We start from the raw sequence: 24,003 nt of genomic DNA, 5'->3' as shown, positions 1-24,003 counted from the left end.
TTATATGATAATTTATGAGTGTTATATTTTTTTTTTTAATAAATTATAATTTAATTTGTACATATGAAATATTGCTACTTTATCGAAAATAAAACTCTAAATTAATAATTTTATCCTAAAATTCTATCCAAATTTGATTGAAAATACAATCATATCATATAACTAATATATAAAGCTAAACTTTTAGCCAGGTCACGAGACAGCGACACTAGGCGTTCTAACTTTTCGCCAAGTGTCGCCCCACGTTGGATATATTTAAATAGACCTCATAAAATAAAAAAAGTTAATTTAGAATTCTATTTGGATAGAATTTTAGGATAATATTAGTTTTATTTTCAATAAAATACCAATATTTCAAATGTACAAATTCAATTATAATTCTAACAAAATTATTAGATTATAATTCTCAAAAATTATCAAATAAATTATTTTTTATATCATAATATTTTTTTGGACAAAGAAAGAGTTAAAATCATAAAACATAGATTTATAATATATACTAATCGGTTAAAATAATATAATTCACAATCTAGCAAATCTTATAAAGATTAAAAATTTATTCTAAAATTCAATAAACAACCCGGGCATTAAAACATAGATTTATTCTAAACTAGTTCTAAATTAACTTTTTTATAACTCTACCCTACGTGGCGTGACATTTGGCGAAAAGTTGGAATGCCAAGTGTTGTTATCTCGTCGTCTGGCTAAAAGTTTAGCTTTATATATTAGTTATATGATTAGATGATTAGATTTTATGTGGTGCAACATTTACTGAAACGTTCTCGTGACCCGAATAATCCAAATTATTTTAAGATTTGTGGATCTAGGGTATAAATGTAACACAAAGCACACGGGCTCTACCAAAAGTATTCTTCTGCTGCTACAACCTCTGGGCTTTTGCCTTAGCGTTGCTTGTTTTGGAGACAGCATTACAAGAAGAACTCTCTAGAACACCGTCGCACACAACAGAGTGAGCGAAAACGATGTCGTACGACGAACGATACGAAGGAAACGGCGAAGAAAACGGCTCGCCGGCGCAGCAATACAGCGGCGGTCACGGCGGTGCCGCCGATAATCACCACGACTCCAAATCACTGGTATATATAAATATATATATATATATATTTTTTTTTTTTTCATTTACATAATTTAATTCTCTTTTATTCGAATTAGGGTTTTTTAAATTGATCTTCAGAAATCCTTAGGGTTTAGTGATTTTTGTTGTCAGTTTGATTGATGATTAAATTAAGGTGAATTATAAGCGTTACTGAATGAATTAAACCTTCAATTTATATTGCCGACTTTGCCAGATTCTGGTAATTGTTGTTTATTAGGGTTCGTGTTTTTACATTAATTCGAAATATTAGTGAAATTTATGAGAAAGAATTATGCTTTAGTGGAGACTGGAATTAAAATTAAGGATTCATGGATATTGAATGGAGCAAAGAAGGATGCTTTGTTTGAAATCTCGTGGTTTTGCGCGTCGATTGAGAATAGAATGAGTAGTTCAGCCTTAGCAGAGTGTGGATTGTTGAAAAGGTAGCTTGGTAGTTGAGTTTGAAGCTATTTAGCAGAACAAATTGCTCCCATGTTTGTAATTTATGATGTCGTCATGCGTACTATACTATTTTGGAAAGTTTGGAAAAAACTATCGCATTTCCTGTATGACTGGATTATGTTGTTAGACTATCGAACATGACCCTAGTTAGATAGATGGAGAGGGGATGGCTATGAGACCATTATTATAGCTTTATAGGTATCTTAGTGGAATAAGCCAATTAGAGATGATCCCTTATGGCCTTATGGGGTTGTGATCGTGTGACGATTCCTGATGGCGGGTATATCAGTTTGAGTTTTTGACTAAACGGCCTAAAGGATATTCTGCAAGTTGCCAACATGATGTTGTTGTCTGATTAGTTCTTACAGTTTGATTTTCTCAGCAAAGATGGGGTGGAATTCCATATGCCTTTTGTATGTACTATGTAAGGAGGAATTTTAGACTCTTTGCATTTTAATAATAAGATAGATTTTGCAAGATATTTTGGTTAGTAGATGCTACACTAGTAATGGTGTATTGAGTTGGTATATTCTTCTTTTGATTTTGGTATTTCTCATGGTATACTGAAATCTACCTATTTTTATCTGAGCAATACGGTTAATTTGCATTCTAATTGTTTGGAACTGCCAGTTGAATGGATGGTTTCATCGTCTAATTTTGTAGAACTTTTATGGACTGTTTGTTGCTTTGAATTTTTGTAGACATTCTTGTACTTTATGTATGAAATTTTCTAACCATAACATTTTTACAGCATGAGTCACAAAGTCATGAGGAGTCTACAAGAAGCAGGGAAATGGAAAGGGATAAGGATAGAGACAAAGATAGAAAGAGGGAGAGGGAGAGGGAGAGGGAGAGGGACAGGGATAGAGACAAAGACAGAGACAGAGATAGAGACAAAGATAGAGACCGAGAAAAGAGTAGGGATAGGGACAAAGATAAAGATAAAGATAAAGATAGAGACCTAGAAAAGAGTAGGGACAGAGATAGGGACAGAGGAGAGCGTGATCGCCATAGGGATCGCCACAGAGAAAGGAGTGAGAGAAGGGGGCGGAGCAGGGATGTGGTAGATGAAGATTATCGCCACAGTAGTCGAGATCGTGACAGGTAAAGGTTTAAACTGTTAAGCCTAAGTGTGTGAATCTGAATATCAAGTTACTGGTTTCCTTCAAATGTCATTAGTAATGTTTTTACCCTGTTCATTTATCTCATAAAATTTGGATGCAATCATATTTGTAGACGAAGAGATTATGACGATGACCGAGAGGATAGGCATAGACGAAGTTCTCGATCTCATTCTAGGGCCAGATCTCATCATAAATCAAGATCACGCTCTCGTTCAAGGTCAAGATCACGTTCACGTTCTAAGAGGTAATGTTTAGATTTGTGGCGTTTATTGTATTCTGTACTGTTGTGGGTTTCAAGCTGATGTGTGCTGATAATTGTTAGCCTGCATTTTGATTAGCTAAAACCAGTAGCTAGGTGCCTAGGGTGTCAATATTATAATTATTATTATTTGTGTGTGTGTGCTTGCTAGTGTGTGTTGGTTGGAAGGGTAGCCGTATCAGGTTACCTCAATGTGAAGCCAATCATCTCTTTTTATACTATTGGATGATGTTTTGTGCATGTCCTCGTTTATCTTTTTGAATGTACTAGGCTTTTTCATTACTATATTAAAGTCAGTTAAGAGTTTGCGTCTCTTATGTTAAGTAATTGGTGACACTAGCCATTGACAATATGAGTTTTTAGGGCAGGCATATATTCAAAGCTTTTCACTTTGGTCTCTTTTGCTTTAAGGAAGATGCTATTGTTTGGTTTATGAATCCATTTTCTGACTATACATATTATTCACCGTACTTTGAAGTTGTGCGGCCAAGTTTACAATTCTCATTTGATCATTAGATTCTCATTTGTTATACGGAAATAACTAGAATTCTATACTCTTGAGAATGATTGCAATTCATGAATAGTACTCTGCGGGTGACAGCATGAGTAAGCTTTATATATGAGATATACATATTGATTCTAATTGGCTTTTGATGGTTGTAAGCAGTAGTCATAGTCTTGTTTTGAGATTTGTATGATGCCATAATAAGGTTTTGCTTTTGTGACCTCTTATGTCTTGACGAAGTTCTTAGTTCTAATGCTCTTTATTATCTGCTGCTATTTCTTCTACATTGATATGGGAAAGAAGTTGTGCTTGTATGTATACAAATGGTCCTTATATTTATTTATTTATTTTTATTTTTATTTTTAATGCACTTTATGGATTAAAGTGTGTATATGATCTTGTTTCTAGGTTTTAGTATATTGTTAAGATCCTTGTGTGCAAATTTGTTTTGGCTGGCTAACTCAGTATCTCTAGTTGCGTGATAAACATTAATGCCTTGTTACTGATGGACAAGATGGTACATATATTGTTTTTCCTGATGGTATATCGTGTCTTCCTATTGACTATTACTGTGTGCTAGCAGTAAAAGGATCAGCGGATTTGACATGGCACCACCAGCTGCGTTGATGACTGCTCCTGCTATTGGAGGTCTGACTATCTACCTTTACTTTGAACATAGATTTGTGTTTATAACTGTTGCTTTTTTTTTTTTGTTTGCTTTAGTGTGGAAACTTCATACCAAATTACATGCTTTCATTGGGTAAGCTTATTCATCCACTTTATATTTGCTATATTGAGCCTGGTGGAGTGTTTGCAGATGGGCGGTAGTGAGTTTTTTATTCTTCACTTTTTTATATATTTAGTTAAATAACTCTGGAACTGAAAGATGTTTTTCGTTTGTTCTTGTCTTGGTGTTTGTTTCTTGTTTGTGTCTTTTGTTTTGTTGTAAGAAGGTAATGTTGGGCTACTTGCCCCACTGTGCTGACATTGGGTGTGAGCCGACTTCTGTAGCTTTAATGTACAAGGAAGAACCAATGCTCAGGTTGGGTTTTGTTCATCTTTAACTGGCGCCTTATGCGTGTTTCTATAGTCTTTATTATTAATTCTTGCAAATAGATCTGCCTTCTGCGATTTCTACTTTCGTCAAACTTCTATAGAAAAGATAGCGAACATGTAGATAGGGAAGTTTTATATTCGAAAGGATGTCAATATCAACTTATGAAAAATCGAATCGAATGTGTTTTTCTTTTTATTTTTATCTAACAGAAGGATATTGTTTTTTTTTATTATGACTACCAATGTATGTGGTGCCTCTATAGAAATATGACAGTTTTGTACTCAATACAGGCCCAGTTACGACAGCTTCTGTTCCTGGGGTATTTCCCAACATGTTTCCTTTATCATCAGGGCCGGTATGTATCTTGTTTGAAAAGTTATATTAATGTGTAGTTTTTCTACCCTTTTCTCCTCATTTGTATCTTGTTTTGTAGATGCAGCTTGGAACTCTCCCTATCATGCCTGTACAAGCAATGACTCAGCAGGTGCGTTGTGAATTTTGTGATGTTTTTGATATCTTGTCATTAGCTCATGCCTCATCGTTCTATACACCTTAAATTTGATGATTGGATTGAAATACACAGGCTACTAGGCATGCTCGGCGTGTTTATGTTGGAGGATTACCTCCAGAAGCTAATGAACAGGTTTCCTATCTTCACTATTGTCATCTTGTTCATCCTTTATCTCCATGCTACTATAATTTGATTATAATCTTCTCTTATTTTTGTTCTGCTGCAGTCTGTGGCTATCTATTTCAGCCATGTTATGGCCTCAATTGGAGGAAATACTGCAGGCCCAGGTAGGAAATCAATGGACAATGAAAGTTACTAGTATTTTGTCTCGATGGTTAGATTTTTAATTTTGATTGATAAATCATATTATAACTCGTGCATATTCAGGTGATGCTGTGGTTAATGTGTATATTAATCATGAAAAGAAGTTTGCTTTTGTGGAGATGAGATCTGTGGAGGAAGCTAGTAACGCTATGGCGCTAGATGGTATTATATTTGAGGTAATTTATCTGCCTTTCTTTATTTACTTTTATTGTACTGGTTCTGGTATCCATGTGGGGCTCATTGTGTTTCTTTTATTACAAGAAGAAGTGGAACTCTTTATGTATGTTTGTTTGTGTGAGTGTTGGGCAGGGGAGAGGTGTTGTATATTGATTGTACTACTCACTCTTGAGCACATTTTATGTTCTTGCTATTGCAGGGTACTCCGGTTAAGGTCAGGAGACCCAGTGACTACAACCCATCACTTGCTGCAGCACTTGGTCCAAGTCAGCCTAATCCAAACCTAAACCTGGCTGCTGTTGGTTTGACTCCAGGTTCTGTAGGGGGTCTTGAGGGTCCTGACAGGATATTTGTGGGTGGACTTCCCTATTACTTTACTGAGGCTCAAGTGCGTGAGTTGTTGGAATCCTTTGGAGCACTCCGAGGATTTGATCTTGTCAAGGACAGAGAAACTGGAAATTCAAAAGGCTATGCATTTTGTGTCTACCAAGATCTGTCTGTTACAGATATTGTTTGTCAAGCACTTAATGGAATCAAAATGGGGGATAAAACCCTCACTGTCAGGCGTGCAAACCAAGGTACTCAACAACCAAAGCCAGAGCAAGAAAGTGTATACATGCACGCACAGCAGCAGATTGCACTGCAGGTTATTTTTATGGTCCATGTTTTATTTATCCTATTAATTCTCTAGTAGCTTTATTTGCGGCTGGGTTTAATCCGCCTGGATCTTTTAAAGTGTTTTTTCTTGTGAGATGAATAAGTACTGCAAGTTTCACCCTTATGTTGGCACACGGACAACAGTGTCATTTGAAAGGCCATCTTATCCTGTGGCAATACTTCTGTGTTGGTTGGTGCCACAGTCTTTTGTCTGCTCGAGTTTGAGCAGCAGTCTATAGCAGGATTATTTTATCTGACTAGTCTCTTTTATCTTCGCAGAAAATGATATTGCAACCTGGCGGTCTTCCCACCAAGGTGGTGTGCTTAACAAACTGTGTAAATCTGGATGAGCTCAGAGATGATGAGGAGTTTGAAGATATCTTTGAAGACATGAGACAAGAGGGAGAAAGATTTGGTACTAGTCTCAAACTGCTTGGATTATTTTTTTACTGTATTTTCTTTTTCTTGTCATCCACGTAGTGTTTATTTTGTCTATGGTGTATGGAATATATTGCCATATTCTACTATGAAGACTAGTGGCTATTAATCTGAAAGGTTCCATCTATCTCTGTATCATTGTGTATTTCCCCTCCATCTTTGCAGGTTCTTTACTAAGCGTTGTCATCCCCAGGCCACATCCAAATGGAGAGCCATCACCTGGGCTTGGAAAGGTTAGTTTAGTGTAATGTCACATTGACATTATGAATGATTTATGTTTGTGTTTAATCATTGTTCTGTTGTCCCTCCATTTCTGTACAAGTGTGGCCTTTTAATATTAGGCAAACAACTTTGATGTGCTAATTAATGTTAATAAATAAACTGACAAGTAACAATTATTACTATATTGGTATTTTAATCAATTTATGTGAGTAATAATATGTAACAAGAAGAGGAAGGACTCAAAATATTACCTTGCTTCCTCTAGCAAAGCTCCTTCCTTATTTGATATAATGATGTACTTGATACTTTGCAATGGAACATCTGATATAACCTAAACTCCTAAAGTGTTGTTTGTCACAATGAAAGAATGATCTCATGTTTTAGCTACCTAGGGGGTGAGTTTCATTTGTTCGCTGATTATTTTAATATTTATATACTTCGTATTTCTTTTTCCCCAGGTGTTTCTGGAGTATGCAGATATAGAGAGTTCTTCAAAGGCAAGAGCTGGAATGAATGGAAGAAAGTTTGATGGCAAAGAAGTCGTGGCTACATTTTACGCGGAAAACAAATATGCGGAGGCACAATATGACGGCTGAAGATATGATAAGATTGTCATCCTTTTATTTTTGGTTTCTGTTCAATTTAGTGGATGAATCACATGTAGATTTTCATTAGGCTACTGAGATTGTAGATGTTCCTATTCTTACATTTTTTGTACTTGGGGTTTATTTTGTACCTGCTAAATAGGATTGCTGTTTTTACAGCCAGATGCTAGTATTTTGATGCTATCCTCTTTTACTTTTAAAATGTTGATGAATGATTTTGCTTGTTATGCGAAGATTCTATAGTTACACAGTCTCTGGAAATCTACAGAAATGTGTGTGTTAGCCTGTTAGGCCATATCTGATCGGGAAATTGGTTTGGATTCGGAATGAAATGGTTCTAGTTTGGTTTATTGTTTTACACAGGAATTGATTTGTGAGTTTGCTTCTCAAATTTTCTGCCACGTCGTTTGTAACACATCTGTAAGGCTGTTTTAATTGATAATGGTACAATTGGTATTGTCTTATGTAGAAGCGAGTTTAGGGTACTTGGTTGTTACATGCCCTTTCCTTCTACTCTGCCATTTCAATTCATTGCTTTATTCATCAAAGCTTCTCACTAATTTGTATTGATTGTGCAATCTACGTATTTTTTATTTTCACTATTGAATTAGTTTTAATAGCCGGAATTTTTTTTTTCAAGAAACCATGGTCTTCCCTAAATATATGAACTTGTTGAATTCAAAAACCGTAAACAATTATAGTTTTGAGTTTTTGACTCGAATCACACACCATACAACTAGTTTAAAATTGATTGTATTGCTATTGCTAGTTTGACCGGTGGTTAGCTTGATTTTATGCAATGTCTGTCGCTCTTAAATTATCGAGAAGTAAAGGTTCAATTTGATTAATAAAAAATGTTTTGTATTTTGATTACGAGGGAATAAGTGAATGTTAATGTTATTGAATACAGAGGATCAATTTAGCTCAATTAGATATCAAATTCTTATTCTTACATGTTATTTATATCTTTAAATTCGATTTCCTCATGAAGTCATGAGCACGTTGGGAGGATGATATAAGATGTATTACAATGTAACTTGTCGTAAAATGTCTTCCTAACTCCAACAAAAAAACAAAAAAAAAAAAAAAAAAAAAAAACTCAAATCCTCCATGTTTTGACATTTGACACCATTAGGCAATAGGCCTTAAACCCTAAACCCTCCTTTATTCTCTCTTTCTTCATCTCTTTCCTCCCTCCTTAAACCTCTTCATTGTAGCAGAAAAACCTCTCAAAATCCAACAAAAATGTCATTCTCTCGTTCCATTCGACTCGTTCGTCAACTCTCAACCACCACCACTACCAACCCCACCTCCTCAATTTCAATCTCCAAAGCAAAATTCAAGCTCAGAGCAGAACACGACCCAGATAAAGCCCTACAAATCTACTCCTCTGTTTCCGACCATTACACTTCCCCTGTTTCCTCTCGTTATGCCCAGGAACTCACTGTTCAACGCCTCGCCAAAGCTCGCCGCTTTTCCGACATTGAAGCTCTCATTGAATCCCACAAAAAAACTCCCCAAATCACCCAAGAACCGTTTTTGTGTTCTTTGATTCGATGTTATGGGAAAGCAGGTATGTTTGATCATGCCCTTAGTACTTTTAATCAAATGGATGAATTGGGTACTCCTAGAACTACGCTTTCTTTTAATGCTTTGCTTGCTGCTTGTAATCATTCTAAGTTGTATGATAATGTACCCCAACTGTTCGACGAAATGCCTAAGAGACATGGGTTTGTTCCTAATGAGGTTTCTTATGGGATTTTGATTAGGAGTTTTTGCGGGAAGGGTGATCCTGAATTGGCTTTGAAAACTTTGGGGGAAATGGAGGAGAAGGATGTTGAGGTTACTGCTGTTGCTTTTACTACTATTTATGATGCATTTTGTAAGAAAGGGATGAGTGATGAGGCCGAGCGCATTTGGAATGAGATGGTAAATAAGGGGTGTTTGATTGATGCTGCGGCGTATAATGTAAGGATTGGTCATGCTTATGGCGGCGAGCCTGAGGATGTGATGCGGTTGATTGAAGACATGGCTGCGGCGGGGTTGAAACCGGATGCTATTAGTTATAATTATTTGTTGACTTGTTATTGTAGAAATGGGAGGATGGATGAGGCTATGAAACTTTATCTAGAATTGGATGCTAGTGGGTTTAAACCGAAAGCTGCAACGTTTAGGACTTTGGTTCATTATCTGTGTAAGAATGAAGAGTTTAGGAAAGGTTATGATGTGTTTAAGCGTAGTGTTTTTCATAACAAAATTCCGGATTTTGCAACTTTGAAGGTTTTGGTGGAAGGATTGGTGGCTAAGAACAACAAGAAGGACGCGAAGGGATTGATTAGGACTGTTAAGAAGAAGTTCCCGCCTAATGTTTTGAATGCTTGGAAGAAAGTTGAGGTTGAACTTGGTTTGGTATCACAAGAATCTTCTGCTACTATGCCTGAAGTGAAAGAGGCTGCAAAATAGTGGTTCTCTAGAGACGCTACGGGTTAGAATTAGTGTGGTTAGATCAAATACAAATTTCAAGTGATCTTACTTGAGGAAGGGCACATGAAATTGGATACAGCCCATACATGATATGATTGCGACAATGATCAAACAACTGTGCAGATTACTCATTTATGATTTCTGGAGAAGGTCTTTGATTTTGAACTAGACCGCAGTCCACAACTATGATTTTTGACCCAAGTTATGTATTTACTTCCCCTTTCCCTTTGACAGAAGAGGACTTAAATGGTTCCTTTTACCTCAATTTTGTATGATTTTGAGGCTTCAGATTTTTTGAAGTCCATTTTAAGGCATAATGATAAATATTATGTCATTTTTAATAGGCAATGCAATAAATATTAAACTCGTTGTTATCTTTTCCCATCTTGCTCCATTTCTAATTTGAATATCATTGAAGCTTACTTTATTTGGCGATTCTCAGTTCCCAACGCTACCTAAATGCTGTTTTTACTACACTTTGTACTTTTAAGAATGTATCTTGAAACACAGAATTATAGTTTGTTTCTCACAATGGTTAAGTGATTCTATCTTTGGTTATGGATTTACGATTACTGAGCTAACTATTTTCAGTCTTTTTTTTTTTTAACTTATCTCAATCCTAGTATTTGGCTTCTGCGGAGTTGTCTGTTGGTATCAGAAGAGATTGCTTTAGATATTTTCTGGCTGAGTTGCCTGCCATAGCTGAATTAACTTTTTTCTGGTGAGTTCCATGTCAAATACTCAAATTTAATGCAATTAACATCTCATTTAGATGAATCAAATACTAAAGTAGTGATTTTCTAAGTTCACTGTTCTATCTGAGGAGATCATAGCTGTGCATCAGGAGATGGTTTCCTTCCATTTTCACAAATTGATGTAGCTTTGACACGGGTTCTACTGATACATCGAAAACTATTCAAGCTGATGTTTTTGCAGGCCTGGTTATCAGTTTTTTAAAACTAGTGAAGTAGTGATGCTTTGATATTTGAAGGTATAATTTTCGGGCACCTGAGTCTCTTTCCTGGCATTGGTTTCTTTCAATCTCCTTGTATTAAGGTGACTTTGGGTTGAACTTTGCACCAGTTATGTAAATTTTACAAAGCATCAGTCAGTAATCTCGGTATGCAGTAGATGATTTCTAGACGAGGATATTTGATTGAGATTGGACTGTTATGAATGGAAAGCTAATTTGTAGGTATAAACATCTTCTGCGCATCCTTAGGAAACAATGTACTAGTACATTTCAATATTCTTTGTCATCCTGTGAATTTCCTAGAACTTCCTCAGAGCCTTTTTTTTTTTCTAGTTCTTGAAAATGCATTAATACAAGGATGCAGAGAGCAGTACAGATGCCAGTGTTTAATGTTTATGCTGGTAAACTTGATCCTCAGGTACACTATTGCTTCCCATTCTAAGCTTGTTTTCTCTAGTTATTTGCTACCCTAGTCATTAATTGTTACATGCCTATATCTTCAATTGAAATGAACATTATCCATACCTATCTCCTAGGCAATACGCCAATACCTATATTCTTTTGCATGATTATGCAAAATCTCATTGAGTTAACTGTCAATTTGTCGCCACCGAGCTGGTAAACGAGCAGGTATGGAAAGTTCGGTTCATGCTATCATTTCAAACGGGAAGTATGCATTCAGCTCCATTTATCTTTCTATGTATGTCCAATTGCTTCTTTTGGATTCAAGATTTCACTCTGTCTTGTTCCTATAAACAGAATGCCATTAAAGTGTTCGTTTTGTTGTTTCACCTACAAAAATGCTTTTGAGCAAATTCCAACAAAATGTCATTCAAATCAGTTTGAGGCCGCTAATTTTAACAAAATAAGTTAAAGTTTGACAAATTGTTTGGCCTGATGGCAAATATGGCAATACTGAGTGCACTCTTCAACAAATTATGACTATTTATTGATAATTATTTAGTACGAGACTACGGAGTAGATAGTAATAACTAATAAGTGCAGAGTATATTTTATTGTGTACAAAGTATTAAATATTTTTAGGTAAAAAAGAGACTCACTTGAGAATATTTTGCACATTGTAGTAAATTTAAAGCGTTTTTTTTTCCACCTAAAATATCATGGAACTATTTTTATTTCGTGAAAGAGAGAAGCAAGCCCCTCAACGAGAAAGCAAAGAAACATAACAAAAGAAAATGATATGTATATACAAATTCAAGACAAAGTCAAAAGGTTAAACACTAGGCAGCAATCTAGATCAAGCCACACTACTTAAAACCTACTCCCTCCATTTTTTTTATTTTTTTTTTTTAATTTGCATCATTTTTATATTTGGTAAATATATACTATATTTTATCAATTTTATCTTTTTTATGGTCCCCACTAAAATAATAAAAATATTTATCCTTTCTCACGTACTTTCTCTTTCATGGTCTCAATCTTACTTTTACTATAATAATTTATTCACACACTCACAATAATAGATTACTCTCCTAAAATTTTGTGCAATCCAAAGTGATGCAAACCATAAATTATAAAAATAAAAAAAGAAAAAAAAAAACACTAAGATTTGAAGCAACCACTTAATGTATGTTTAGTTCCTATTTTTCTTCTCTCAGGAACATTTCAATTCAATTCATTAACTCAGAACAGGCCCTACACCCCAAAGCTAGCTAAACAATCAACAACTCAATTAACTTCTCTCTAACAACAACTTATCATAATTTCTCATCTTTACCTTCACGACTGAAATTTATTGAACTAAATTGATCCGACCTAATTTGAACTAAACGGAACTGACGTAATTTGAACTAAACTAAAAAATTCTATAGAGAAGTCGAAAAAAAACCAAGTCTTACTTTAATTTCTTTTATTACCAACAAAATCAATTATAATTGTCATATTAAACCGCCATTTGTTATTAAAAAGTATTTATATCATGGAAAATTAAAAATATCATTTGGGCTAAAAAGCTTAAACCCTCAATCAAAAATTCTCTCCTTTCTCCCTCCCAAAGTTTCCCCTGTAACCCAGTGAATCCTTGAATTTGAGGAGAGAGAAAGTGAAAAATGACGACAAGAATAGCTCCAGGAGTAGGAGCCAATCTTCTCGGTCAACATTCTGCTGAGAGAAATCAAGATGCTACCGCTTACGTCGGTAACCTTGATGCCCAGGTTTTTCTCTTTCTAGGGTTTCTTTTTATTTTAATTTTTTTGATTATAATTGTATGAATTGATTTTTGCTTTCATTTTTACTATTTGATAGTTTCTAACTAGGTCAGTTTTTAATTCGTATATTACATATTATAATTGGTAATCTTGGGAGTGAGCTTAATCGAGTAAAAATTATGTAATTTCCCACTTAGTTTATTGTAATTGTGAACAATTTTTGGGGGTTTTATGGGATGCTAAAAAGAGATTTATATTTGATGTGGAGTAGATTTTTGTGTTTGTTGTTGTTGTTGTTATTGTGATTTTGATTTGGTCTAAAGTCTATAGCTTATTAAAAAAATTATTATTTAAATTTGATTAATTTTTGAATTATTGCAACTTTGAAGTTTAAATCATATGATAATGTGCTACAATGTTGGCGGAATTCGCAAGTACGATTTATGTAATTCAATTTACGGGTTTGGGAAAATGTTGTATCCTAAGCTCAATTACAAGGAGAAGAATGGCAACCACAATTACTTGATAGGGAACATCTTTTACACTTAGAATTTAGATTAATTTTAGGGTATATTAGGAAAGGAAGAATTTACCGGAGAATTGTGAGCTAGGTAGCTAAGCTTTGCGATTGTAACTGATTGGGAGAAGTGAGTGAAAAGATATTTGAGAGAGATCCCAGTTTAACCCTATAGTAAGACTGTAAAAGGTATATGACTTAAAAATGGACGAATGGTTACAAGTAATATGCAACCAACTTCCCCTCCATATTAGGAATTTGTAGTGACCATTGACACCCAATTGGCCCTTGTCGTTCTGAATCGGTTTGCCCTGTAAGGGTTTTAAGGGATTGCCTTAAAACTTATCCCTTGAGCTGCCTCTGCGTTTGATACGCAATTTGGGGTTTATCTTGTGTCGGATAGTGTGAATATGGGAATTAAAATAACTATTTTTCTGAGAGTAACATTGTGTTGTATGGAGTACTTGATTGAATTCTCCTGCAAAATAAACTATGCACTGATCATCCTTGGTTGTTATGCTGCAGGTATCTGAAGAGTTGCTGTGGGAATTGTTTGTTCAAGCAGGCCCTGTTGGTAATTTTTATACATTTTTTTTTCTGGGTTTTCTGAAGATCGAATGCTTTATGAATTACTATTTTTTTTATCTTCTCTGCAGTGAATGTCTATGTACCAAAAGATAGAGTAACCAACCTCCATCAAGGCTATGGGTTTGTAGAATTCCGAAGCGAAGAAGATGCTGACTATGTATGCCCCTTTTTTTTAACCTTAGTTGCTTTTCTTATCACCTCTGACGTGTTTGAAAATGATTTAAGTTATATTTAGTCCCTAATATCTTCCTTTATAATGCAGGCAATCAAAGTTCTTAATATGATCAAGCTTTATGGGAAACCTATACGTGTGAATAAGGTATCCTGATTCTGGACCTTTTATTTTATTGCATGGCATAGTCAAATGAGTGTTTATCTGAGTAAGGAATTCCATGTTACAGTATTCAGATATGTGAAGTGCAAATGTTAAACACTAATACCCTATATGGGTTTTCCACTATGTCCTGTTACAGGCTTCTCAAGACAAAAAGAGCTTGGATGTTGGAGCAAATCTCTTTGTTGGGAATCTGGACCCTGTAAGACACTAAGACCTATTGTTACTTATTCTTTCAATACTCTAACTTGCTGTCTTTGCTGCCATTATCATATATATTGTGACACAAATGATTTCTGTCACCTCCCTCTTTCATTATCATGTGACATTGAGATCTTTTTCCCCCTCTTTTTGTAGGATGTGGATGAGAAACTTCTTTATGATACTTTCAGCGCGTTTGGAGTCATTGTTACAAATCCAAAGGTAATACTTCATTCTACCTTCTACCTTTGTGGCTTACCCTGTAGTGCTGCTCATCAACTGTAGATTTTGGCAACTTGCAATTTCATCTGTGAAAATTTTGTATTGGAATATGTGCTTCATGGACCTCATGATTAATTCTAGCTTCCTAAGTTTTGTCCTTCATGTACTAATTGTATGATCAACATAGAAGTCTGCATTTGTCTTAATTCTCTGGTACTAACATAGAAATTGGATATACTCATGCTCGATTAGCTCTTGCTGCCTTCATCACTCTGTGCTTGGCTATCTGTCATCACTCATCAGCCTTGTAGCTTTAGAAACTTCCTTAAACTACTACTATAATCTATATTCAAAAGTACTTCTGATGCTTGAGACTATTTTCTGGAACAACTTCCTTGATCTGCATCTTTATTGAAAAAAGAGGGATGCTCGCTCAAATCCTTTGTGTGCTTATATGAGTACTTTAGTATAGTTTATGCAATTTTCCTTATGATCCTGCTTATCTAGCAGTAGCCAAATATAATAATTTTACTCGCAATCCTCTACAACATGCCATACAAGATCCCATGAGGTTCTCATCTTTAGAAGTTGTCATCTTTATCATTTTTTTTAGTGTTAGTTATATTACCCTTGGAGTTGGAACTTGCAAAGAGGTGGTTATGGTATCTACTAGACCTTTGATTGTAAAGGCTGTTATTTGACCTCTGGTTCAAAAATAACATAGTATTGGAGAAAGCAGTGAGCCTGTTACTTATTCTACAAATCCTTCAATGACCATTTATTCAAGGAGTGCCTGCCTCAGTAAGAATTGTAATTCTCTCACACACCTTGCAGAAAATTTGTTATATTTGGCTTGCATTTTTTACTGTAAAATTAGAAAGAGGTAAGTGATGTAGCTAACCACATTTGAAATAGAGCTTTTGGGTGTTCTAATGTTATGTATATATTGTTTATAGTTATCTTTCTTATGGAGTCCAAAAAAAAAATGGAGAAATTTGATTTAAGGCTAGAGATGACTCAATTTTGACGGGTGTCTTTCACATGCTATGAATATTGATTCTTGTTAGCTTTTGTTTGCAGATTATGAGAGATCCAGAAACAGGAAATTCCCGTGGCTTTGGATTCATTAGTTATGATTCCTTTGAGGCATCTGATGCAGCTATTGAGGTATGTACTGCTTTTTATGCTCAACACCCCCCCCCCAACACACAAAACCACCACCTTCACCTATATAACTTTTGTTCATATATCATTCTAAGTAAACGGATATGTGGCGGCTTCTCTCTCTCTTTTTTTCATATGGCATTAGTTTATGCTTGGGGTTTAATTTGACAACTGTTTTGGAATTGCAGGCAATGAATGGTCAGTATCTTTGTAATCGTCAAATTACAGTATCCTATGCATACAAGAAAGATACGAAGGGGGAGAGGCATGGCACTCCTGCAGGTCAGGTTTCATTGCTCAATAAATCACGTCCATAGTAATATAATACACCAGATATTTAACAATGTTCTTTTTTTTGATAAATTACAGAGAGAGTTCTTGCTGCAAGCAATCCAGGTACTCAGAAAAGCAGACCTCACACCCTGTTTGCAAGTGGTCCCCCAACCCTTCCTCAAGCCAATGGTGCTGTACCTACTCCTACTGCTCCACGGCCTCTTGCAAATGGTGCAGTCCCACCGAGTCCCATGCCCCAATTCCGTCCTCCACCACCCCCACTTGTAGGATCATTCCCCCTCCACCAATGCAGATGGCCAACACTTGGCAGGGGCAGCCCCAACAGCAAGGTCAAGGGCCTCCCTCGATGCCCCCGCCACCACCACAATACAGGCCTGCACTGCCTCCAAACATGATGCCACCCCCTCCCCCTCAGGCAGGTCAAGGGTATGCAAGGCCACCTCCTCCAATGTCAATGGGGGGTCCACCTGGTTGGAGGCCACCACCTCCACCTCAGCAAATGGCTGGCAGGCCGCCTTACCAGCAACAATATTCAATGCCGCCTCCACCACCTCCATCAGGTTAATATGTTGAGTTGTTAAAATTTGGATACCTAAATTTTTTGTCCTTGCTGTATAACATTAGGTACAAATTTATTGTTAGGATTAAGTTTACATTTTATAGAATTAGAAACTTACTTTTCTAGTGATATATTTTCTGGATTATTTCATGCAACGCAAGAAAAACGGTAAGTTTCAAATTTGACTATCTTGTACTCCACAGCATCACTTTGGTTCAAGACACTTCAAGAGCCACCCTAATTGCTTGAATACTGAGATATTAGTTTAAAAAGGAATATATACATAGTACTTGTAATTCATGCTTTCCGCTTATTCTTTAGGTTTAGGATTTTATGTAGTCCATTAAGATAATCTTACAATGAGGCAAATGTTCATCAATTTAACAGTATCACCTATTCACCTTGGTCTGCATGAGGAAAATTAGGTTTCTTATCTTGATTATCAAGGGGTAAACTTCTCATTTCTAGTATAAAGTGAAGGTAATTTGTGTCATTTTTTCTTCTCTACCTTCCTTCAATTCTTCATCTCCTCAACCTTCATCTTCTTCTTACTCCCCCGTACCCTCACCTAAATCTCCACCGACACCACCATTTCTAACATTTTGGACACCACCATTTCCAACACTGACATCTTTATCTTCCTCGTCTCCACGGACATTGACACCACCATTTCTGCCACAACGATTTTACTATTGAATCAAACAAAAAATCTAAGGAAAAAAAAAGGAGAAATAAAGGGTATGGTTAACATAGAGTAAGTTTTCCCCTCCATTGAAGCCAAGTTTTCCCTTCTTAAGTTGCTTGTCAGCTATCTCCATTGATGGTGAAGCAAGAAAGTCCATTAACAGAGTTATTTTAAGGATATGCTAGATAGACATGATTTTTTTTTATGTATATGTTCAAATATTAATGCAAGTTATACAAAGTTGTCATTTGATAAACAGTTCAACGTTATTATTGCATTTTCTCAGTCTGCAATACATATTTTCAACAAAAGTAAAAAAAAAAAGGTCACTAAGGGCCTGTTTTCTTCAACTTAATTTCCTTCTCTCATAAACAGTTCAATTCAACTTAGTTTAGTAAATCAAAATAGGCTCTAATTATAAATGAGTTACACCCAGTTAATTCCCCAGATTAACAAACTTTGTTTATCATTGTTTATCTGGGGGTATAATTGTATTTTCAAGTACCAGAGGAGGGGTACATGCGTCTTCTCATGTAATAGTTGAAGGGTACATGTGTAATTTGCTCACCAAACAGTAAATGCATGTTGCAAACAATAATTGGACAGCTCAACAAAAGTACTGAATAAATAAACACGCTTTTTGAATATATTTACAGAAATGCCATTAGATTAACAAAAATTCGTTTATCTAGTAGAAAAACTTGTATTTGCCCATTACAAATATTAGAGGCTCATGGTTATCAATTGGTAGTTTTGCGCATGATACATCTGGATGGGTTATTTCTCATGAAACTGTTAATAAGTCAAACTTAATGTCGAATGATTAAGCAAATATCTATGCATGATTGCTTGTTTGGTATTGACATTACCTGTTAATCCAATTACATATCAGAACCAGCAGAGCTCAGGCCAAAAGGCAGAGGCCGTAGCACATGAGCAAAAAGAGATGTGAAAAAAAAATGGCCCTAGAGGCTTAGAGGAGTTAGAGCTACAAAAACTTCGAGTTGAATATAAACCACGTTTAACACTAAGCAGTAAGCATTTAAAATCTGTACTGCAAGACCACAGATCTTGCATTGGAGAAAAAACCCAATATCTTTGGGGAAAAATAAGTAAAGAAAAGCTAACTACAGAAATCACATATCAAAATCCCAAGTACTCTCAGCACTCAATTTTGGTATTTTTGATTCCTCGGCCAAATTCAGAGACGCTGAAACCTGAAATAATAGTTCATGTATGCTTAGATAACGTACACAATTACTGCAAACATAGAACAGCTTTTAAACATTCTGAAAAATAAATCATGGATGGCAAATAACAATGCAGAATTGCAGATCAGATCAGATAAACATAGAGTTATAAAAACAGTGACAAATTGACAGCAATGGCAATCAAAAGAGGTAAGTAAAATCAGCCACCTTTGGATAAACTGAAAACAGAATACGCTTATAATAAAGCAACAGATTTTCCAAAGCCGATATTCAATGAACATTAAACTAATATGTGCACATTAAGAGCAAAGACATGTAATGTCAATTAGGTAAGCTAATGTAGCAGGATGTATGGGCTGATTGCCTAGCATGTAGGCAAATATAGCACTTACAGTGTTCGGAAATAGACATATTATACATGAACTACATCATACATTGATTGTGCATCGACTAGTTTATTGTTCGGATGGATCTTTTTCTATACTCGCCTAGAAAGCTCTACTCGAAACACCATTTGAATAACAGGGACATAATCAACAGTTCAACACCACAAAACATTTCACCATTTTACCAAATAGCTAACATCAAGAATCAATTCAATAAACATTTTCTAATACAAATTCATCAAACAATATGATTCACACTTATATATGCTGCCAATGAAACAGTAGCATGATCAACTTCCAAACCATTTAATCCACTATATTTAGCTATCACATTACTATTTCAAATTACATTTATACGACGAGTATTCAACACCACACACGAAAACAACAAGACATACGAAAATTACTGAGAATATACCTTGAAAGAACCACTGAAAGGCGAAGCTCTCGACCATTCCAACCCCAAAATCTTAGTAGAAGTCTGGTAAGAACCCTTAACAACATCATCCCCAGTAATCCTCTGGGAAACAGAAAAATCCCAGGAATTCTTGGCAACATCATAACAAGGTTCAAAAGTTCTAGCACCTCCTGCTTGACTATAACAATACTTGAATTTCCGAATTCCAGAATCAAAATTACAAGTCGCAGAAATCTTATTCGACGAATCAATCACCACAGTTCCATCAACCCACAAATTCTTATCTGCCCTAGAATGCGTATATGTCATCTTCAATTGCTTGTCTAAAACCCTAATTGAATTCATGAATTGAAACCTCAAATCCTGCCACCCAAAAAAAATCGAAAAATTGGGATTAATTCTCACAAATTGAACCATATTTAAGAAGAAGAGATGAAAGAGAAGAAAGAGAAGAAGTAGAATTACTTGTTTGGGGACATTGTAGTCGACGATGAAAGACCCAGGTTTTTCAAGTGAAAGAGAGAGGTTTCTGAAGATTGGACCAGCGTCGAAGATGGCTTCGGACATGGCGGCTTTGAGCTTGAGTTCGCCGGCGTTAATGGAGACTGTGGCGGCGCCGGTGCTGCTGTCGGTGGCGCATTGGCCGTTTACCGACGCTTTCCACATCGTCGGAGGAGAGAGAAAATGGAGTGGATAAGAGTAGAGAAGAAAGCAGAGAGGTAATGGAATTTTCGAGGGAATGTTTTGTAAGTGGTGGAATTAAGGGTTGTGATTTGGTTTGATGGGTGAGGGTGTAGGGGAGTTAGGGTGCGTTCAATTGTAGAGGATTTGTGGGTTTTTTTTTGGGCTTTAAGAGAGTTTTATGTTTTGAATATTGGATTTTTTTGAACAAAAAAATGATACATGAATAACATGATCCATATCACCATATGATTATGGAAATTGTACAAGAGGGAAGATAGTTTGTACTCATCTCATTTTTTTTTTAGAACGATACACGATTATAATTAGGTTTGTTTTTTTCTTGAGACTAATGCTTAATGTATCTAGATTTTTAAAATAGGAAAATTTATTGTCTAAGAAAAAAAAGAGTCTATTTGTTGATGAGTGTTCGTTTCGTGTTTAATCGAGGTAACGTAATTCTGTGGCCAGCTGTAGACATATTTTGATCAAGGGACTAAAATTGTTGGAGTATGGTCTTAATTTCAACCATGAGTAAATGAATCTTCTTGAGACAAGAAGCTTTTCCCTACAAAATATTAATAGTAGTAAGGTTATCTCCCTCGATACAAATATGGTTTATATTTAAAGACTTCGCAATAAGGAGCCCATTTTGAAGTGCTATAACCTTAATCATGAAAGGGGAGCAAAAACTATATACAATCAATATTGATGCGTTGAGAAAGACCTCTTATAGCAGTGGCCTAGAGGTAACCTTGCATCCTTGAGGTACGAGGTTTGATTCCCATCAAGCACACATCCCATCCCCCTACCCCTCCGGGCATTGTCAGCTTTTCGGTTGGCGCCTAGTTGACCTAAACGTGTAAAACAAAAAACAAAAAAAAGTCAATATTGATGCGTTGTTTAGTTGAAACTTAATGAACCTGATTGCAATAGTGTAAACTTAAGTGAGTAAAATGATCAAACCTAATTGGATCTTATTTGAGCATGTTTAAACTTATTGAAATATACATGAAACAAATCTTTTAAAGGTGAAAAGAATTTAGGCAAAGATCATTCAAAAGCTCTCCCACGGTTAAAGGCTTAGATTTTGTTGACTTCATTTCAAAGTGTGATTTTAGCATTTAGGTTGTAAACAAGGATTTCAAAGAGTTCAAACATACGAAGTACTAGTTTAAAGAATTTCTCAAAGATAGATACGTACGTAGTACTAGGTCAGTTGTACTCTCTACCTTTAACACGGTTCATCTCTATAGCGGTTATTCTTCATGCCCATATGCCTCACTCATGCATCTCAATTTCTCATGCTTGTAATTTCGATCATATTTCCCAAATTGTCAACAAATCATATACCCTTTTGAAAATGACTCTAAACAAAGTCACATGACCTAACACGAAAAATAGCCCAATATATTACTTAGTACAAAATATTCCAAACTATTATCATAAACTATGTGTAAAGCTTTTCAAGCATTATCCTTATCATAGGATTCTGATTAATCCAATTTTTTAACCAACAAGAATAAAATTGTTAGTTTGATCATCTCTAATGACCCCTTGAGACATCCCTACTGAAATTTTGTTATCTAGTGCAAAATAAGAAATGCAACAAAAATAGAGATTCAATTAAATTATAGTTACACAGTGTCAAAATCCGACTCAATCGTCCTGATTCGAAACCGACCAAAATAAAACCCCATTTAAATTTCTATTTGTATGAATACATTAATTTAACATACTCGCATCATCCGTCTAAGTTATGGGAATTGACCCCTATATTTAAAGTTAAGTGCCCGGGTGGAGTGGCACTACCAACAACATGTGTTGAAATATCCAAAAGCTCCAAACAAAAGTGGTGGATTGAAACTTGAAAGCAATCTAATGAAAGGACATGTCCATTCATAGATAGATTGATAGATGTTCACTAGATTTATGAGTATATTTTGGGAAGTGAGCTACTAATTAAAATTAGTCACACAAAAGACAAGTCAAGGATGCCTGTTAATTTATATCAGTTGGAAGAGGTAACTGATTCTCTGATGCCGTGTGTTCCAAACTTCTCTAAAATATTACCTGAGATTTATTTTAGCAACAGGCTTCATGACACTAACCCATTCCCACTACGATGCCTTGTCGTACTACTGTACCCTAGAAAGAATCACAGCTTTATAAAAGCTCTACTTTGGCATGCTTCTTTTAACGAATTTAATTACTCCTTTTTTTTTTTTTTTTAAAGTGTTATGTACATTGTAGGGCCCTACATTGTAGGGCCCTACATTGTACAATACATAAAGATTAACGAATTTAACAAATAAGAACATAGAGTTTTTATCAAGCTTAGCTTGATGAATGATGATAATGCAAATTAATGGATATTGCTAGGTCTATATAGACATGGGATGGCAATTCATAAAAGGAACAGCAAATTCAAGACATATTCTAACAATAAGATTGTTTCGATTTTGTTTTATTTTTTCATTCCTCAAATCTGTGTGAGAACTGAGAACAAAATTATTAAATCACTGACTATAACTTTTACTAACATAAGTATTTAACATTATCATACACTTGCACTTTAACATTAATATTTTGAACTATAGAGTAGTAGAGCATTAGTAGCTGGCCAGGTAGTGTCAGTGCAGTTAATCAGTGATTAGTAGCTAAAAATTTATCTTTACATTTTTTTTATTCAAGCATCAAGGGACCCTTATCTTTTTCATTCTAGATAATCTCAAGTTTCGACTAATGGTTAATTGATAATTAAAGTTCGGTACCAAGTAACTAGCTGATTGTACAAATCATACTTCGTAAATAGGAATGTTCCAAAGTGCACCTTCTGACCTTCATATATAAGGATAAAAAAAGCCCTTAATTAAGTTTCATACAACTACGAGTACAAAAAATACATTCTTCAATAATTGAAGTAAATCAATTTGCAAAGAGAACTTTTTTTTAGTTCGTTTAGCAAATAGACTGTATTAAGGTAAAAGTGTTATCATTAGTGTATCATTTACTCGGGAGCTCAATTAATAATGGCATGTAATACATTTTATTTTCGGCTATCACCATATGACTATATATATGAATAATATTACTTAACTTGTAAAATTATGGATCGGATGTCCATCTTACATAAACACACATATTTTTTTTTTTTGAAAAGATATAAACACACATATTTTGACTTAGCTTAAATCACTACAAAATTTTCAAATTCACACATATATGATGTACACATCACGAATACGTGAAAACTTTGTAATACGAAAACGCATAATAAAGTCTCAAATTCACATGTTATAGTGTTATACACATCAGACATCATGAACATACACGTGAATTTTAAATACCAAAATGTATAAATATACTTTATATATACACTTGATATAAGGATGCAAATTGTGTAATATTGCATGTAATCTCATGTAAAGGTTGATGCACGAGTAGGGGTACGAATTTTTTGTATTTAATTGATTAAGGATAGTTGTGCATAGGGGTGGGACTTTTCAAATCGAACCGTGAAACCGCCCGTTACCGAACCGAACCATCACGGAACGATCCGTTTATAAACCGATAAATACAAATCGAAAACCGAACTGAACCGTTCCATATCAAACCGAAACCGAATTGAACCGCTCAATGTCAACCCGTTACGGACCGTAAACCGATAACAAACCAAAC

General features: G+C 35.2%; 4 protein-coding genes across 7 annotated transcripts; 3 read left to right on the top strand and 1 right to left on the bottom strand.

Moving 5' to 3' along the window:
• Positions 1-847: 847 nt before the first annotated feature.
• Positions 848-7,670, top strand: LOC110722744 (splicing factor U2af large subunit A-like). Of its 4 annotated transcripts, none has more exons than XM_021902044.1 (13): positions 848-1,097; positions 2,310-2,662; positions 2,795-2,926; positions 4,030-4,094; positions 4,794-4,858; positions 4,943-4,987; positions 5,087-5,146; positions 5,241-5,301; positions 5,402-5,514; positions 5,715-6,161; positions 6,452-6,587; positions 6,776-6,843; positions 7,291-7,670. In XM_021902044.1, exons 1-13 carry the CDS (start codon positions 984-986, stop codon positions 7,426-7,428), a joined length of 1,797 nt encoding a protein of 598 aa, XP_021757736.1. In that variant the 5' UTR covers positions 848-983; the 3' UTR covers positions 7,429-7,670. The 4 variants fall into 4 exon arrangements, with proteins under 4 accessions (XP_021757736.1, XP_021757727.1, XP_021757750.1 ...); XM_021902035.1 differs by having other exon boundaries at positions 849-1,097; positions 4,937-4,987; XM_021902058.1 differs by lacking the exons at positions 848-1,097; positions 2,310-2,662; positions 2,795-2,926; positions 4,030-4,094 and adding an exon at positions 4,298-4,488 and having other exon boundaries at positions 7,291-7,664.
• A 125-nt stretch (positions 7,671-7,795) lies between these two features.
• LOC110722772 (pentatricopeptide repeat-containing protein At4g36680, mitochondrial-like) lies at positions 7,796-10,353 on the top strand. Its single transcript, XM_021902068.1, has one exon. The coding sequence runs from the start codon at positions 8,683-8,685 to the stop codon at positions 9,898-9,900; it is 1,218 nt and encodes a 405-aa protein (XP_021757760.1). The 5' UTR covers positions 7,796-8,682; the 3' UTR covers positions 9,901-10,353.
• A 2,478-nt stretch (positions 10,354-12,831) lies between these two features.
• LOC110722733 (splicing factor 3B subunit 4-like) lies at positions 12,832-17,241 on the top strand. The gene is given in 10 exon segments (XM_021902024.1): positions 12,832-13,068; positions 14,105-14,153; positions 14,236-14,324; positions 14,430-14,486; positions 14,641-14,703; positions 14,859-14,924; positions 16,005-16,091; positions 16,277-16,370; positions 16,458-16,652; positions 16,655-17,241. Coding segments are annotated over 10 exon segments (1,098 nt in total). The 5' UTR covers positions 12,832-12,963; the 3' UTR covers positions 16,948-17,241.
• A 1,221-nt stretch (positions 17,242-18,462) lies between these two features.
• LOC110722722 (outer envelope pore protein 24B, chloroplastic-like) lies at positions 18,463-20,760 on the bottom strand. The gene is made up of 3 exons (XM_021902014.1): positions 20,107-20,760; positions 19,642-20,004; positions 18,463-18,843 (listed from the first exon to the last, which is right to left on the bottom strand). The coding sequence occupies exons 1-3, from the start codon at positions 20,305-20,307 to the stop codon at positions 18,763-18,765; spliced, it is 645 nt and encodes a 214-aa protein (XP_021757706.1). The 5' UTR covers positions 20,308-20,760; the 3' UTR covers positions 18,463-18,762.
• Between the last annotated feature and the right edge of the window lie 3,243 nt (positions 20,761-24,003).

The sequence above is a fragment of the Chenopodium quinoa genome, unplaced genomic scaffold, assembly GCF_001683475.1.
Source record: "Chenopodium quinoa cultivar QQ74 unplaced genomic scaffold, ASM168347v1, whole genome shotgun sequence".
NCBI lineage: Eukaryota > Viridiplantae > Streptophyta > Magnoliopsida > Caryophyllales > Amaranthaceae > Chenopodium > Chenopodium quinoa.
Note: the sequence above shows the minus strand (reverse complement) of the source record. Positions and strands in the feature narration are given on the sequence as shown.